Source organism: Parasteatoda tepidariorum, chromosome 4 (genome assembly GCF_043381705.1).
Source record: "Parasteatoda tepidariorum isolate YZ-2023 chromosome 4, CAS_Ptep_4.0, whole genome shotgun sequence".
Taxonomy (NCBI): domain Eukaryota; kingdom Metazoa; phylum Arthropoda; class Arachnida; order Araneae; family Theridiidae; genus Parasteatoda; species Parasteatoda tepidariorum.
In genome coordinates, this window is record NC_092207.1 from 26,525,007 (window position 1) to 26,544,637 (window position 19,631).

A 19,631-nucleotide genomic window follows, 5' to 3' on the forward strand; every position below is an offset into this window, starting at 1 on the left:
CATCATGATTCGTATTTACGCGATCTAAAAATTATGAATCGTGATTTGTATTTACACGTTTTGAAAATTCTATATCCCAGTTTGTATTTTCTCATTTTCAAAATCGTATATCTAGTTTCATATTCATGTGATTTCAAAATCCATAATTGTTATTCATCTTCACGCAATTTTAAGATCAACTATCGCTATTCTTGTAAGAAGTAAAATTTTTTTTAAAAATTAGTTACTATAAAGGTGACTGTTTTTCTAACGACGATTATTAGTATCAACATCTAAGAAACTGGAAGGGAATATATTCAAAACTAACATTCTGTGCTTGCAAGGAAGAAAAAGTAAGATTTGTCACAAAATGTTTGAAGATGGACTAACGACGAAATATAGCAAACATAAAAGATATAGCGAACAAAAGCAATCACTTAAAAAGTGATTAATTTTTATTTTTTTTGGAAAAGGAGTTAATTAACTCATCATCAAAATTTTAAATTATAATTGCTGTTATTTATGCTATAAAATGCAAAATTCGTATCAAATGAAAAATAATTATCTAAACAGTTGCTGATTGTCATTTAATTTTTCAAACTAAAATATCAATTTTTATGTTAAGGAGTTACTATATATTTCTACTTCACTGTTATTGATATGTTTCACCGGGCTCCAGTTAGATTAGACTATAATATGAGCATAATGATTCTGCCCATTGTAGTTTTTTTTTTCCCCAAAATAATTTAAAAAGTAATATTACTGATACATTTGCTATAAATCACGTAACAGTATTTATTAAAAGAAATTAAATATTTATCTATATACTCAGTAGTTTTAATTTACTAAACCAGGTAGTTTTTCAAGTAATAAGTCTCTTATGTGAACTGAGGAAAAATATAATTTCCAGCTTTATTTTTTCAATTGGTAATTTTTATTTTCACTAAATGTTAAGTATCAATGTAATCATTTATATAATAATAGATTAGTACACAATTGTACGCCAACACATTATTTATTATCTTAAACTGTCTGGAATTTATTATTAAAGGGTTGCACTTGCGTAAAATTTACTAGTGTAGAAATTCAGCTTTTTTGCCTTTTGGCTAATCTCATCCCTGTATGGAGAAAAATAAAAAAACGGACCACCCTGCATATTTTTTGATCTAGTGATCGGATCTTCACGTTCAAGGATTCAATGATTCAAGCAGGTGACTTCAAATATGCCAACTAAACAATGCAAATTGTATTTTAAGTCACGAAATCAGTCGTAAAAACGTACTTTATATCCTGAAAAATCAAATTTTAAAAAAGTCAGGTATTTAAAATTCAGTTTCTCAGAAACACTTCATTCGATTTTGCTCAAATTTTGAATTTTGCCATGTAAAATTACATTCTTCATAATGATGAAATGAAAAATTGTATACTAATCGCAAAGACACTGTTTCAAGTAGAACGTCAAACTCTAGTCACTGGCTGTGGTCAAGTAAGCGGGTGGGTGACCACTTTCATCATCCTGACTGAGCGTGTGCAGTATCGGTCCTAGTTATACTGTTTTACCGTGAAGTGCTAGACTTTGCACATAGGTCATCGGCCTACCAAAGCAGAATCCCCTCTGCAGAGGATCAAAATTGCGATGGCAGGTCTGTGGATCATCCTCAGGGATGTTTCCTAGACAGTCACCAATAGCCCACTGTGCAGCTCTAGTGTGATGCAAATAAAGTACCAACCTATTTAAATTTCGATGGATTTTTTTTACACTTTTCATCATTTTGCTGCATCATCAAGTTTGAAATCAGCTCTTTGCTCCAATATAAAAATTAATTAAACAAACATTAAAAAAAAATGTTTCTATTATATGTTATCTTGTTTTAGATTGAGAAACCTTTTTCATTTACAGCTGTTTAATAAAACATTAAAATTGCTTTTGACTAGTTTGGTGATCAGGAATTGATGGTCAAGCAGGAAAAAAAAATTCATTTAGTTCTGGGGATGTGTCACATGTTTTTTGCTAAATTTTTATTAGAAACACATGAAATGGGAAAACACATACTAGTTTTTAGGAGTATTTTTTATTTTCAATGCATGTTATAACAGTTTTAGAGAAATTACATATTTCTAGTTAACCCTTTGATGATTATAATTGAGCTCGGCTCGCAATCGAATTGTGCTTCACAATGCTCGCAAACGAGTTCCACTCGGCAGCAAGATTTTGGCCGAAATGGTTAGAAACGAGCTCTGCTTGCATAGTGAAATTTTCCCCCCAATGCTCGCTGATGAGCTGTGCTCGTTCGCCATTATTATTCTGCATTGTTTCTGTTACAAACGAATCCTACTCAGAAAATTTACTTAGTTTTACTGCCTACAGATGGCAGTACGGGTTCCATTAATTTCTTTTCCTAATGAAGGGGGAATTTTTTTTAACCTTGTTCTTTTTATGCGTATTTTAGCTCGTTTTTTAGTGTTTGTAAAGTAAAATAGCTCAAAAGCGAAAGTTTGATAATTATGATGATTATGATTGTGATACATAAAGCTTATCAAGTTTTGAGTCTGATGAAGACTTTGTTCACTGTATTTAGGTAATTACTGTATTTAAATGCTTCATAAAGTTTTACATTAGTTGTATTTATTTAGTCCTTTCAATTTAATATTTGTCTTTTATTTATAATTATTATTATTTATATAATTGATTATAATTTACTATTTAATAATTATCATTTATTAATTATTTTAAAGTACGTGAAAACTGTTATTTATGTACTACGAATACACTGGTGTGCAAAACTTAAGCAACAAGTGCGTTTTTTGTCATAACTCTACAAGAAATCATCCGATTGACATGAAATTTGAATATGATGTACATTATTTTGTACTTAAACGATGGTAAAAGAATAATGGCGCAGAAATGAATATAAAGCTTACAGTAGGGTATGGAACAAAAAAAGGCTTTATTTGACATATAGTGGCGTTACACTTGATTGCCTGAAGAAGCGTAAGTACAACTGGCAGATGTTCCCTTATATGTGATATGCCCTCCCCTTACTGTAATTGTTGCTTGGCATAGTCTCTCCATGCTAAGCACCAAATTATCCAGGAGTGGTCCAGGAGATTATCCTGATGGGTGTTACCAGGAGGATACTGTCGTGTCGCAAGACATCTCCCTAATGCATCCCACACATGCTCTATGGGATTTAGATCTGGAGAGTAAGCTGGCCAATCCATTCGTGTGATATCTTCACTTTCCAGTAGCTCTTGAACATTAGCAGTACGGTGTGGCCGGGCATTGTCATCCATAAAAATGAAGTCTGGTCCAATGGCCCCTCGGAACAGACGCACATGAGGTAGGATTACCTCATTGCAGTAGCGGTTTCCAGTTACAGAACCTCGGTCAAAGATCTGAAGCTCAGCCTGCCCGTTCAACATAATGCCACCCCAGACGACAACTCCAAGACCACCGTAACGATCTCTTTCCGCAATGTTATTGGGATGAAATCGAGCTCCAACCTGTCTTTAGATCAACTGACGTTGAGAATCGCTTGTAGCACTAAAAGGACTCTCATCTGTGAAGAGGACGCGACTCCATTGATGGGGTGTCCAGGTATCGTGTTATCTGTACCACTCTAAACGGTGCAGCCGATGGCTAACTTTTAAAGGTATGCAGCGTTCAGGACATCTAGCAAATAAGCCACCTTTGTGAAGGTGTCTGGCCACTGTAAATCTTGATACTTGTCCTCCTGTGGCTGTGCACAGTTGCTGAGATTTGGCGCTCGCTGACTGAAAACGGTTTCTTTTCGCCTGGAGGACAATGTAACGGTCATCTCTTGGTGTTGTTTTCCTTGGACGGCCACCACCATCCTTCCGAACAGTAGTTTTAAAGGCATTCCAAGCACAAGAAACAACACTTTTGTTGATCCCGAACTCTACGGCGACACTAGTCACACTACGCCCCTCCTCAAGCTTCCCAATCATTCTTCCCCGAGTAAAGTCATCTAAATGTTTTCTTGAAGACATGTTTCACAAAACAAATCACTTGCACTTGCAACGAATGTCTTTAACAACGGTGCTCTTCATCCTTTTATCACAGCTTTGACCTGCGTGCCCTGACCCACAAGGTTTACGTACATTTACATCACCTACGACGTTTTATTTCTAAAATTTGCATACAAATAATCTTTCTACTGAATTACGTGCATATTATACTGCAATTTCANCAGAACTTTGTTGACAGGTTTCCTGATTTATAAATTTATGAATAGCACTAGAATAATTTAAATTTTTTTTTAAATAAAGTCTAGTGTATAAAAAAATTAACAGTCAATTTTAATTTCTTTTTAGTTTGGTTTTCTATTTTTATTAGTCTTCTGCTCAGCAATTACTATTTTTAAAAGGGAAGTTTAATTTTTAACAGGTATTGTTTATAATTGAGAATGAAATATTAATGATTGTAAATGTAGAAATTTAACTGAAAGCTCATTCATTAGTGGTTTTGTTCTAATATTTATTTGATCTGAAATTTTTGTTTATTTATTTTTATTTATTTATTATTTTTTTATTACAATAGTTTTAGAAGGAAATCTATTTTAAATATATTAATTTGTTTCGCTTTAAAAATTTTTCTTCTGTGTCTTGATTATAAAACATAAGGCAGGGCTGATTGTGCCCCGGAAAAATTCCGGATTTTTCGCTAACAGTGATCCAAAGGTTTCCAGAGATCGAAGGTTCAGATGCTTAAAAAAATTATTGATCACAGAAGTTTCCGGAAATCGAATTTTCAAAGGTGGAACTTAAAAACACAGTTTATTTTATTTGCTTGTAAGGGAAAGCCAGAGAGATACTTTATAAGCTTATATTCATGATTAATATTCATTTTTTATCAGTAAATAGTTGTTATAATCATAAACTCAAAAAAGAAAGACATATTTGTAAATTTTGATTACTTCTCCAGGTCATCATAGGTATGTGTAAATGGTACAGGCATGTGTAAGATTTTAAATATATTTTAAGTAAACTAAGAAATATTGAGAAAAAGGAAAAAAAAACCTTGTTTACATTTTTTTCTATTTTTTCAATTTAAACTGTTTTTTTTTTTTTTAAACTCTGGAACTTTTCTGGAATTTTGACTTGGGCTCACAATCACCCCTGATAAAGGATAAAACTGTTCATTTAATAAAGTATTTAGTTTCCTATGTATTGCAACTTTGTTTATATTTTAAATACTTGAATGTTTCAATTTATAATTTTAATTTTACTTATAATTTGGCTTACATTCATTTTATTGCAATTGATTACTTGTTTTTTATTCTTAGTATCTTACAATTCTTTTTTCATAAGTTAACACAATATGATTCTGATAAAGTTATGATTTTCATAAAGAAAAACTTGGAGTTTTGTATGGAATTAGATACGAAATCAACTGAAATTTTTTTTCTAGCATGTTATGTTGTAGTATTATGCAGGGGAAGCTCGTGCAATTTAAAGAGATAAACCTCAATTTTTTTTTTAAGAAATAAATTAATTAGTTAAGTTAATTTTATAAGTTTTTAATATCTGTATTGTGTTATTAGATATATTTATTGTTCTTTATACATCAGTGATAGAATTAAATTCTAATATACTAAAGTGAACTTAAATGATAATTTTTTTAACAAAATTATTCAAGACACTTGTAATTGTTTATATATTTGTACTTTTTTATACTGCTTGGAAACCTGTTCAATGTAGCTGTATACTATTCTAACTTTTTATATATTTGTTCTGTGTTTTAAGATATTTTAAATTCCAGCATAAAATTAGAGTTCAATGAATGTAATAGCTTTCAATTTTTCATGACATAATTGTAAATTGGACACTTTGAATGTTTATAGAAAATTTTTGATTCTTTGCATGTTTCACGTGTCAGGAATAAAGATTTGCACTTACTAATAGTTTATTGAAAGCTTTGGTTTAATTTTGATTTACTCATTTATTTATAGTATGATAAGCTTATCAAAATTAAGATTTTGTATACACATAAGTTTAGATTTTCTACCTATTCATAATGAAAAATTTTGTTTGATTTACTTCCATTGGGTAAATATAAGTTCTAAGATTCTAAATTTTGCCGATCTTATTTTGTTTGTTTTTTCCTGTTGTGAGTTTTATAAAAGGGTGCAGTTTTCAAAGAAAATATATTAATTGTAAGACCAAAATAAATAAGTAAAATCAACAGTAAATGTGCTGTTACATTAAAGATACAAAAATTATCCTATGATTTATAAGAAGTTGGAAATATCCCATAATGTGAAAATTGTTAATGAAAACTGTAATGAATACTAACTACATTTTTTTTTTTAAATTTCACAATTCAGCAGTTGTACAAAACAAAAGTATTTTAAGAGAAAATGAAAGCTTTATTTTTGTGTAGCAAATTTAGTACAGAAGTAACAAAAATATTTTATAATAATTTCAATGACTAAGTATCCAATTTTGTATAATACATATACCTAAATTGTTTTTAGAATAGAGCATTTTTTTCATATGTTTTTCATATGTAATGTTTGCTTTTGAGGTGCATTTGAGCAAGTGATGCATATTTACTATTTATTTTATTACAATATGAGATTTTCAAAAAGGTATGCAAACAAATTTAATAAGATTTTTAATTATTTCTTTATGTTCTGCTTTCAGCGAGAAGAGTATGGAAAGATTATTTTCCTGCTGTGGATGCAATTGTTTTCTTAATTGATGCATTTGATCGTGAGAGATTTCCTGAAGCAAAAGTAGAACTAGATGTAAGTTTGTAGAATCTCAATTATTTTCAATTTCATGCATTTTGAACTAAATTAAACTGGTTAAATAATGTGTCGTATATGTATATATTTACATGGTGCATAGCGCTTTTAAGAAGTGCTTAAAGGTGCTTAATTTTTAAATTTTATTTTTTGAAAGCTCTTGCAGTTGCTTTTTTCATTAGGTGTTTTTAAAAAGTGCTTAATTTTCCCTTTTCGAATATTAGATTTTTTTTCTTTACCATGTCCATTTTCGCCACGTATTATGCACAAGCCTGCTTTTCACATTGTTCTATTCAGCGTTTTCACGATTCATTCAACCACAATCTATTTCTGCCTACTGTTGGTCCATAGCGTATGAAAATGCCAATCATTCTACTTTCTACATGTTTGATAAAAACTTTTAAGTCCGCATGTGCATCTACTTAGCTGGCTTCGGTAAGATTATTGCACTCTCATGTGCAACTCTGCTGCATTTTACAAGATATTGTCAATTTCAGGCTCCATTTTCCACCTTCTAATATCGAACCGAAAATTCTCGATCATTTTATAATGGCTAATGTAATCAAGAAACTAGTTCTTTGTCAGAAACTAGTTATTTTATCATGATCGTGCAAAGTCTTTAAAAATTATTTTGCTTTTTGTTATTGTATATAGTGCTTAAAAATATGTTTTGAGTGCTTAAAAAGTACTTAAAAGGTGCTTATTTTTTGTTGAAAGACTTGGCTATGCACCCTGATTTAGTACTTCTTAAAACACACTAAATGCGTTTCATAATGGTTATGGGGAGAAATACTTTTAACAAAGTAAAAAGCTTATAATGCTTGTGACGTTATACATTTATCTATGTTATGGGAGGAAAAAAACTACATCAAAGGTTTGAGACAAGAAGAGTCAATTTGAAAGGTCATTTTGAGAGACAAGAAGGGATGTATGAATAGGGCAATAGGTAAGGAAAAGGCATGCACTTGGCTCTAGTCCCCTTATTAATGTTTTCTTCCTAATGACCTCAAATGATGCCCCAAGAATGTGGGGGAGGGGTGAGCAGGATATTGCGCCTGCCTTTTTGTACAGTTCTAAGGTACTTAACTTGGAGATTCATATTGACCTTTGACACCAACAGAGTTAGAGAAATTTAATTCTACTGGTAGCACTATTGCTTGTTGAAAAGAAGAAAAGTCATGAAAAAAATTTGTAACAGCAAAATTTTTGAACTAGATTTCATAATTGAAACTATTTCTAAAAAACACGAAGAATTAAGTGTGCATATTTCAGTGTGTGATAAGTAACAGTAAGTTTTAAAGCAGCAACATTTTTGTTGAAATTCCCAACTGTTCTTAAAAGTAAACAGTTCAGTAATTGTCACTGTGAGTTTATTTTCAAGAAAGTTTAAATTTTGTTTTGATAAAAGAGTGTGAACCCTGTCATAATTACAATCTAGTTTAATAGTATTAATTTCTAAGCTATTTAATATATAATCTTGCGATCAGTAAAGACTAGAAGGAAAAGTAATAAATTATTGAAATTCTTCAATATTTTAAGTAGATGATTGTAGTTAAACCTAATTTTATACTTATATAACAAACTGTTAAGATGTCATAATTAAATTTTATTAATGCTGTTAAATTGAATCACATACTAAACATATATACTACAACAAACGGCATACTAATTTGTATAATCAAATGACGTTAAATATGAATGCTTTAACTGAATCTTAAAAAATATATAGTTTTTGGTATAATATAGGCTTATGGATTTTAAAATCATGTATGAAACTAAAATTTGAACATTTTTTAAAAATAGTTGTGAACAACTTACCAATGCTATATTAATTTAATTTTTAAAAAAAATTAACTATTGTATATATATATATATAAGTATTAACTATTGTATTAGTGATTTTTAGCTTTTATTTCGGCGAGTTTTTTCACTCCCTCCCGGAATGTTGAAAATTCAGTAGAATATTATCTATGTTATTTTACAATTAATATGGGCTTAATATGTATGTATGTTTCAGAATTTATTAAATAAGTATATCAGCAGTGAGAGAAAACAAACATTTAATGTAATTTCCAGATTTTTATAATATAAAATTTTCAATGTGCTGAGGAATGGATTGTTGAATTGATATAAGTAAAATTCTTAGCTTAATTTCTTTCTTTTTTAAAAAATATGTATGTGTGTGTATATATATATATAATATATATTTTTATGTATTTATTTATATGTATCCTTTCTCAGTGGCAGTCAACATGGACATTGATTTGGAAACAAAAGTCAAAACACTTTTGTTTCTTCTCATTCTCGTCTGTTTGGCAAGTCTTGAAAATAGACGCCTATTTTTGAAGTGCTTGAAACATGTTGACTGTTTTTTCCTTTTTATATATAGTCTTGAAGCAAATTAAGTATTTAATCAGGTTATATCTTACCGCTTTAGTTTCTTGGGATAATTCATATAAAACTATGGTGGTCATCAATAATTATCTGATCTCAACTTGTGAAACTCTTTCTGATTCTCAATATTTGTTGCTAATACTTATTTACATATAATGATTTTAAAAAAAAGCATGCTAAATTATTTTCTATATAATGATCGGATTTTCAAATCTAGACTCAATCTGAATGGTTTAAAAACTTTACCTTAAATATTCTAGTTAACTACAGCAGACTATATTTTAAGGACAACATATTGGATTAATTGCAATTTTGTTTCTTAATTATTTCACATTTTTGGAAGATATTGATTTTCTACACAAAATTTTGGGATTAAGTCAATTGTCAAAAGGGATTTTTTGGCATGATGGTTAAAACAAGATAAAGGGGTCAGTTATCAAAAACTTGTCAACCCGGATCATGTGACCTTATCTTATTTCTGAAGATATAGTAAAATATTGAAAAAATAAAATTAACATTAAGGAGTTCAAGCTTTGGAGTGTTCTCCTGACCGACCTATTGGGACCTTACTTCCCAGATTACTGCTACCCCCTATATTTTGTTGGTCTGAAATCATACTTCGTCAAAAAAAAGTATGTTTATTCAGAGAAAGTTCATGTTTGTGTCTGGTTTTGTAACATAAGATATCGTCTGCATTAACTGATTAGCATATTTAAAGTCACCCCCTCGAATCATTACAATTGAGTCCTAGTCCATGAAAATCCGTTCATTAAATCAAAAGTTATTCATTGTGGTTCGTATGTTTTTTTTTTTGCACTGTACATTCAAATTTGAGGATTTAGCATCCTTTATGGAAAATATTTGCTGCTTTTAAGCATCAGATATAATTCTAATGAAAGTTCCGCTACAGAGGTATTCTCATTTTGTTCATTGACAAACCCACGGAGATTAGTAGCATTTGCACCTTGTTTTGTTACTAGACGAGCGTTGAAAGTAGTTTTTGGGAATTGCTACAATTTACTATTATTTTATATCACACTGACAACTGTTTCTAACTTATCAACACCTCTTAGAAGAATGAAGGATGTTTATTTTATTTTTTTCGCACTGTATACAAATATATCCATGACAAACTAGGCTTCATGATCACTATAACCAATAAATACTTATATATTTATACACAAGTACTGGATATATATTTGTATGGATGAGCCTCTTGATGTTTCACTTTTCTTGTTCTGTGAGGTTCATGGTTCATCTTATTTCACTTATTGACTATGGACAAATTAATTTCTCTAAATGTATGTATAGGCTTATATGGACACAAGTAGTACCTAAGTGTCACTGATTGATAAATGCTCTACATAGAACTCTAGGAATATAACTGCTGAGAAATACAACATTATGATTCTTAGACTTGTAGTTATGGAAATAGTAATGTCCATCATTGCTTCATTTAGAAGTGTCATAGTTAAGCATAGTTATACTTGTAGACACAGAAGTTTTAGGAATGCATTTGCCTAAAACAAAACATTGTTGCACATTATATTTAATGAATTATACTGTGTATGTTTGTACACCTCTCATTTTGTTTATTTGTGGGGTTACTAAGCTAATACTTGACATTGAATCTCTATGTCTGCAGTCATTTGGAAATTAAAAGGCCCTTCATCTTCAACTAAACTCAACTGTCGAAGTGGTGGAGACAGGGCTTGAAAATTCTCATTATGTTTTTATTCTTTGCTTCATTTTCGCAAATCTGATGCTATATCGACGCTTTTGGGGCAGTGCATTGTTCCGATGAATGTGATGTCTCTACTATGTCATTTAACCAAATCAGAAACTTGGAGAGTTGTTGGCCAGTTAGAAGGGGCCTAACACTAGCCAAAATGGCAGAAGACATTTGGGTTTCACAACATGTGATTTCCAGGATCTGGCACCGTTTTTTGGAGATTGGAAATGCAGGCCAAACATCAGATCAAGGGCGTAAATGTGCAACAACGCCTAATGTAAACCATTTAATGTTAACAGCTCTGAGACACCGAAGTATGAATGCCACTCTTCAACAACACCTTCTCTCAGCTAGAGGCACCATAGTTTCGACGCAAATTGCCCGAAATCACCTTCAGGCTGTAAGTCTGTATGCTCGCCAACCAATGGTGTGTGTCACGTTAACAGCAAAGCATAGTCATGCCCATAGGGAGTGGACAACAAAGCATGTGTACTGGAGGAGAAATGAATGGCACAATATTCTTTCCTCTGACGAGTATTGTTTTTCAGTTCATCCTGATAATTGGAATAGGTGTGTTTTCGTCTGTTGGGAACATGGCACTAGAAACAATCCTGCGTTTGCGCCCAAAGCTGTACGATTTGGAGGTTGGGGTGTGATGGTCGATGCTGGCATCTCCATTGATCCATGTAGTCCTATTGTAGTCCCTTACTCTACTTCACTTGGAAATGTCTTTATGTCAATGGACGACAATTGCAGACTAAATCGTGCTAACTTGGTGCATGATTTCTTTTTGAAGGAAGGGATCATACAAATGAATTGTCCAGTGTGTCCTCCAGACATGAACCCAATCAAGCATGTTTGGGACATTCTAGAGAGCTGGATGTTTACCACCCCCACAAACTCTCCAAGAACTGGAAAGAGCTCTTCTGGAGAAGTGGGACAGCCTCAAAAGTGTTCAATGTTGCTGGCCGCCCAGGGAAATTATACCCCCTGCTAAAAACGATTTTCTTTTTAGGAAATACCTTTTTTATATTTGTTTTTCACCTAGACACAAATTGTGCTTTTTTTTTCTTCCTTTTGCGGTCTCAATAAATGCATTTTTTTCCTGCCAAACAAATGTCATTTTTATCTCATATAGCCTACTAAGTCTGTCGATAATGTATGAATGCTCATAACATTTCTCTAAGTGCAAGATTAACCCACAACCTCAATATCCTTTAAGTGTTTTGAGCAGTGTATTATATCATCAAAAGTTTGTTATGTATAAGAAAAATCAAGAAATCACAAATCTAACCTAAAATATAAGATAGTGAGGCCGAGGGTAAAGGCCTCTTAAAGTTTGCCTGGGACGAGCTTGTCCATCCCCTTTTGGTCTGCCCCTTTTTTCGTTTGCCTTATGGTGCCCTCGTTAAGGCTACTGATGATATTCTTGTAGGAGGTATTCTCAATGCGTGACCTATCCATTGCTATCTTTTTTCTTCTTATGCTGATAGTGATTTGTTCTTGCCTGATTTTACTGTAGAGTTCTGACTTTGATATGGTCTGAGGCTAGGATAGTTTTAGAATATTTCTCAAACATCTATTATGCCAACTATTTAATTTTGTACTCAGAAGTATTGTTAGTTTCCATGTTTCTGACCCATACAACAGTATACTCCATACCATTGAATTAAAAATTTAAATTTTACTCTTAAGCATTAAATTATTTGATTTCCAAACTTTTAAAAGCTTTTTTGAAGCAAAATTGTACTCTTTCAAATCATTCTTACCATAGCTGTTAAAAAATTAGTCCTAAAAATAGGATCTNTGAAATGGCCTGTCGATGAAGTGATTGTCGATGAAATGAATGCGACCCATATATATAATATATATATATATCGTTAAACCAAAACACCTTGCACAATATGGAAACAAATAATATAATCAGAATAGAAAGACAGATTACAATCCAGAAGTATTTATTTTTAATTTCAACTAAGCAAATTGAAGTATTTTCTTCAATTAAGGAACATTAGATCATCAAAATAACAAGAATCCTTTCAAATTTACAATTTTTTATTTTTCATACAATAGAAAATTTTCCATTTCTGCATCATATATATATAAAAAAAAATTATTGGTCGTAATGCATATTATGTATTCAAAATTTTGATTTGATTATAATATTACTCCCAGTCATCACTTTTGAGGCCTAATTTATATCTATAAATATCCATATTTCAACCTTAGTTTCCATGCTTAATTTTCTCAAACATTTTTGTTTCACAATCCTGATTTGGCACCTAGATTATTTTTTACAGGAACGATCTTCCCTTTTCCCTTAAACTTGCTCATGGATTATCAACCACTAAGCCATCAACTAGGAAAAGTGAAAAACTTAATTTTATATCAGGCTTAAAATCCTTTTCCAATATTTTCCATTCTCCCCACCCAATGTTCTATTCAGCAAATTCCAGGATTCTGAAACAAATTTCTGGTTAATGAGCAGTAATGTCTATAAATGTTGATTATTTAAGAAGAGATCTGGCATGATTTGGTAGATCTATCAATATACCTAAAGAAGTCCCTAATGTAATACTAAGACAAGAAAAGTAATGTGTCTTTTCCTGTTACAGTTTGTAAAATATTTGAAGCTGTGTATGTTCTCTGAACCCCACTTCAGAGCCAATCTCAATTATCTTTATTGTACAGAATTGTAGTTAAAGAGGTTGTATTGAATTCTTTTTTTATAATTTGACTGCTTTTAACAACCAAAGATCATGTGATCTTTTAATTCCTCTGTAGAATGTTCCTCTTTCCCTTTTCTCTTTCTAGAAATACAGTATGATTTTCACTTCTATTTTTAGCTCAGTCTCCTACTTTTTGATACACAAAATTCTAGTTTATTGAATCATAAGATCTGGTGTTAAAAGCAGTCAAATTTGAGTAAGAGGATTCAGTACAATATTTTAATCTACAATTTATTGTGAACATCGGATTTGTTCCAAAGCAAGAGACTGGGTGAAGCTTCAAGTATTTATTTTACTAACAGTATCAGGAAAATCTACGCAATTTTTCTTATCTCATAATTTTATATTAGGGACTTCTGTAGGGTATTGGTTTGTAAAGGTCTTTACTTACATAACAGTGCATGATAAAAGAGAAACTTTCTTGGTTGGTTTGCTAAATGGCATCAAATTTCTTTGAAGGAGCTTCTTAAAGGATTAATAATGCTAAGGATTGTTTCCCATTAAATCTAAAAATTATCTTTCATCAAGAAGTAAGTTTTTTCAAAATTAAATGTATGCAAACATTTTGCCTTCTTAAAAAATAATTTTTATATAGACTAATAATAAGAGATTATTAAAATTCTCCCTTGCTTTCTTCTATTTAGGTGTATCTTTAACTTTTCCCTTTCATCCAAATGACGGTGTGTGATGCAAGATTGCTCTTTTCTATAGTATCATTCAGTTTTGTTAAAGTTCTTATTCATTTACAAGGAATTATTTTTTAATTCAAATCTTTAAACACACATATGTTGTTTTAATTTTGCTTTCTTTCAGGTTGAATTTGATAATTTAAACATATTTATCGCTGGGTAAGAAATCAGCGTAAATTGAACTTACAAAATTTTATGGTTTGAATGTCTATTTTATTGCATTTAATAATTTAAACAGTTTTAATGTTCTGGAAAAATTAAAAGTAAAAATTATTAAAGAAGAGATCACAAACTTTTTCTATTAGAATTTCCATTTTCAATGTTTAAATATGTGTAGTTCTAATTTTATTTTGCGTTTTTATTCATACCTATGTCATTTTAAAATTAGGAAAGGTAGAATAAGCAAGGGAAGTGAAAAATTGTGCTATTAATACTCAGGGTTAGCAAGTGATAGCGAGGAATATGCATAGCTTCTATTTTAATTTAAATAAGAGAACATTAGTTTTTAGTTATTTTTTATCTAAGTTGAAAGTTTTTTTTTAAAAAAAAAATCCACTTAATTTTGGATTAAATTATTTGCGGAATTATAAACTTTTTCTGCCATATTTTCTGATGTGTGAAGATGAACATTGCGTTTGAATGCTTAAATTTCTGTTAGTTGTGGAGTAATTGAATTGTAAAGTTGAATTTTTTTAAAAATTTTTACAAAAGGATATGTTTTGGAAAATTTTTATTTTGTGGGGAAAATATTATGTAGTTATTTTTTGTTATATGGTTTATTAAAGTAAAAGTCTTGCTATTTTTATGTTTTAAAATGGTGTCAGCTATGCATTACTTAAATCTAAAATGAAAGGATTATTTTTAGCAGTTTTTTTTTTTATAATCTGGAATTTTTTTTAAAATTTTTGTTGTGGTGGAGAATTGAAAGTTACTAAAGTTATAATCAAAAAGCGTTAAACAAAACATAAAAGTTGTAATTAAAATACCTAAATATTTTTTTATCTTGCAGAGTCTTGTATCTGATGAGCAGCTATCAAGTTGCCCTGTTTTAATTTTGGGTAATAAAATTGATAGAGCAGGGGCTGCCAGTGAAGATGAAATTCGAGCCTACTTTTGTTTACATGGACAGACAACTGGAAAGGTATGAGCAATTCTTTTTTACTTTGAATGAATAGCTTTATAAAAAGTAATGCCCTTCCTTAGTTATTTGTTTACTGTATTTTTTAAATTAGATTTTTTTTCTAGAGAAACCTAATCTAAAGCTTTTATGTCTACAGCTTTCGTTAGATTTTAATAGTATATTTAATATTTTTTTTCTTTAATTGAAATTCTTCATAAAATAAAAAAAGAAGCACTTGTAGATTTTATTCAGCTAAAAGTTGATATCTTTAGTATACATAAAAAAAAAAGAATTTAATTATTGAAAAATATAAACATGTGTACTTCAAATTCCTAATAAGTTCATCCACAATCCATGAATATATAACATTGCATAGCTTCTTAAAATTTCTTTCATTAATTTTAAACCCAGTGTATGTGTGTATTTATAATTTAAAACTATCTGCTTAATATATTATACTAAATATTTAATCAAATCAGTTCTGTGATTTCATTATTAAACATTTCCGAGGTGGTGCATTGTTCCCAATACCACAGGTTTTACTCTCTTCTTATAGTGTATTAAAAAGAATGTCAGTTTGCCTTAAAAGAGAATGTGTACAGCAAATTATTTGCAAAGCTTATGTTTAATTTCAGATTAAACATTTTACATCAATGATTATTTTAGGAGAATTCAGGTCCCTTAACAGACCTTCTTAAGGTTAAGACTTCAAAGAATACAAATCTTTTGTCCCGTTAAATATACATTTTTATTTTTTAATTTTAATGTTTTCTAAAAATTACTGAGATTAGCTTTAAAAATGGTTATGATTTTTTAAAATTCTAATTGTGCAGTTTTTCATTAATTTCCAGAATGAAAACAGGGAGCTACACGTTGAATATTCAAGGGCAGCTAGCTGAGCACATCTAATTTAGATTTATGAATACGGAAGTTTGAAATTCAATTTTTCGCATTATTTTAGGGAATTAATAGCAAAATCAGGAATTCTTATATGGTCCATTAAATTAAGAAAAGAATTCGAAATTTTAAAAGCAATTAAAAATAATACTTCCTATGGAAAAACACGCAAAGTAGCAGTGAATCCGAAAGGAATTGAAATACACAATGAAATATGAAAAAATGGATAATTATGACAACCAAAGCTGACGTCTTCAGGGGGTACCAGGTCTGGAAGTCATAAAAGCAAAACCTTTTCTATCGAGAAAGCACGACAAAAAGTCTAAAATTGCTCTCTATCTATACTCCAAAGGTTTTGCCAAAGTCCAGAAAAAGAATATAAAACATAATGCAAGATACAATTAAAACAAGACAAATACATAAGAATAGTACGTACTAAAGCTTACTTGAAACAACAATCCACAGATTACATTGATAGAAAAGGTTTTGCTTTTATGACTTCCGGAGCTGATACCCCCTGAAGACGTCAGCTTTGGTTGTCATATTTATCCATTTTTTTTCATATTTCATGATCCGTTAGACTTTTTATGTTTTTATTTATTTTGTTGTAGTAGAAGTAGTAACTTATTAAGAAGAATCTTAAAAGTAGTAACTTATCAAAGTTTTTACATAAACTTAATATAATAATTCATATAACTTAATCTTTGTTTATTTTAGGGGAAAATAGCTAGATCAGAAATTCCTGGAAGGCCTATAGAACTTTTTATGTGCAGTGTTCTAAAAAGACAAGGTTATGGTGAAGGATTTCGTTGGCTGGCTCAATATATATAGCTCAATAAATTAATTTTGTTTTATTTAGAGACTCTTATTGAATCACCAAATAATGAGACTTAAAATAGAAAAGTTTTGAACATTATAAAGCTTGTTGACAATTCTTAAAAACTTTGAGAATTTTTCTCTTCGAATATATATATTAAAAAAACTTTTACCTTATTTCAGTTTTAACTGTTTTCAATTTGTTAAAACTAACAAAACTGCTTTTCTGTTAAGATTTCTGGACTACTGAAAAAAACAATCCTGTTAATTACCACGATAAAAATGTTTCTTTGAAAATTTTTATTTATCATATAGAGTGTTATATTTGGAAAGTTACATTAGCTTTGGTGCATCTCATTAAATGAGTAGCTTTATTTTGATATCTTGTTTGATTTTATCTTATATGTATATTCTAAGTATTAATATTTATTATTTTAGTATGTTAAATATTTAATTTATAAATTATAGAAGTTTAAAAAATTTATTCATCTGTAGGATTTATCCATGTTTAAATTGAGTCCTTTATAATCAATCAGCACAGTAACGGTCAAATTGCTTAAATTACTTAAAACATATGGCTTTTAGCATTGTTAATGTGCATCTTTTACTGTGAATCTATTGTTTACTAAGCCTCCTGCAAAATGCCTTATTTTTTTTTTTACATTAAAGTTAAAAATTATTATCTAATGCATGTAATTGTTCTGTAAAATGTAGGAAAGAAATATCGCTAAAATATTACTTCAAATTTTAGAATGTTTAAATAATGAAATAACATTGCAATATGAAATGAATGTGTTAATTGATAATTTTTTTCCCTTTTATTTTGCACTTTTTTTTGAATGAATTTATTGTGATTTATAATATCCAAAGGATTGAATCTGTTAGACTTGCTTTTACTAAGAGTATCCCTTGTTGATATTAATCTGAGAGACTTGTTGCACATTTTTGTTATCTGTGCATGATAATCATATTTAAATGCATAACAATTTTTTGAAGTGCAATCCATTGTTTGCGCACATTATAGCAGAAACTTTGCTGTAAAATTATTTTGCTTAATAGTGCTTTTTCATAAATGTAAATAACTCAAATACAGTGCCAATAAGATAATTGATTTGTGATAGTCCTGACTTTTGCATTGGTTAATTTCTACTTTAAAGTGAATAAAGGTTGTCTAATTAAACTTTCATTACAATATGTCATGCAACGATAACATCAGCAATTTCATCGATCTGTTGAAAATATGTTCTTATAATTGATTACAAATCTTTTGTGACTCACAGTTTTTTCATATTTCTATAAAAATATAAAATCGTATTGCAGTGCAGTACATGCAATAAAATTATTTGTATAAAATGGAACTTGTTTGTTTTTTAATCACAGAAATACACTCTGCTATGTTTAAGAATTTTATTTACAAAAAATATTTTTCAACATATATGAATTAACAATGTTTTGAGAAATTTTGCAGGAAAAAATTACAATGCACTATAAAATTGAAACTGATTTTTTTTTAACTATATTGTCTGATTATTAAAAGTTAGCTCATTCAAACTCAAATTAATATTTTAGCCTGGCAATGATGAGTCTGAACATATTTTTTAAAAATTTAGAATGTATGTACCCATAAAGATGTACAATAAGTTTTTTTTAAGAAACTGATTAACATATTTCAGAAAAACAGATAAAATATGCATGCTGCAATTCAGATATACACAATTAAACTGTTTCTTAAAATACAGTTTATCATTTTAAATACAAACCAAATGATGTAAGTTTTAAAGTGATTGAAATAAAGAATAATAGTAAGTTTTTTTTTTTTTTAGATAAAGGCAGATATTTTAAATTTTTATTGTTATTACGAACTTTGATTTTTTATCAGTTTCTATTGTAAATAACTTATTTATCAATTAATAAAGTTTGAAAAAGACTTTATCTCTTGACAGTTAAAAAATAAAAAAACACAAACACAATTTCAAATACACATATTGACAGAGATGCCAACTTGCTCTGGAAAGCAAATATATATTTTAAACTGGTAGTTATAGTGATTAAATTCAATTTAGTACATTTTTACCCACCACTATTTCTAAATAATTCGTAGGCTTATATAATTCACCACTTTATAGTATTTATGTAATGCTATACCTTTTAAAATGCAAGCAAAAATAGTCAAATTGCAAAATTTACTTTGTAGTTATTTACCGTTCAGGGTTGGGTTTTTGCCATGACAGTGGTAAGAACCGTGTTTTTACCGGTAAAAACCGTCAAAAACCTACTGTTTTCTTTAATTTATGGCATGAAGCGGACAATATTTATATTATTTTCACATAATCGCCTTTATAAATGAATGTTGTAAATGATTGCTATTGATTTTGCAACTATATACATGTATTCTTATAGAAGGATATACATTCATATAGAAATATTGTAATATACTTATTGAAAATAGTGATACTTACTTTTTATCATTATAGCTTGATTTGCAAAGGATTCAAAATTTTGCAC

General features: G+C 29.6%; 2 protein-coding genes across 2 annotated transcripts in view; one reads left to right on the forward strand and one right to left on the reverse strand.

The window, feature by feature from the left end:
• Nucleotides 1–18,480, forward strand: part of LOC107441221 (small COPII coat GTPase SAR1B) — a gene marked incomplete in the record, with an annotated part of 24,129 nt that extends 5,649 nt beyond the window's left edge. Inside the window, 3 exon segments of the mRNA XM_071179565.1 lie at nt 6,646–6,749; nt 15,303–15,434; nt 17,028–18,480. Coding sequence (XP_071035666.1) covers nt 6,646–6,749; nt 15,303–15,434; nt 17,028–17,141 — 350 coding nt within the window.
• LOC107441235 (tyrosine kinase receptor Cad96Ca) overlaps nt 17,773–19,631 on the reverse strand; it is a gene marked incomplete in the record, with an annotated part of 80,425 nt that continues 78,566 nt past the window's right edge. The window contains 1 exon segment of the mRNA XM_043051615.2: nt 17,773–19,584.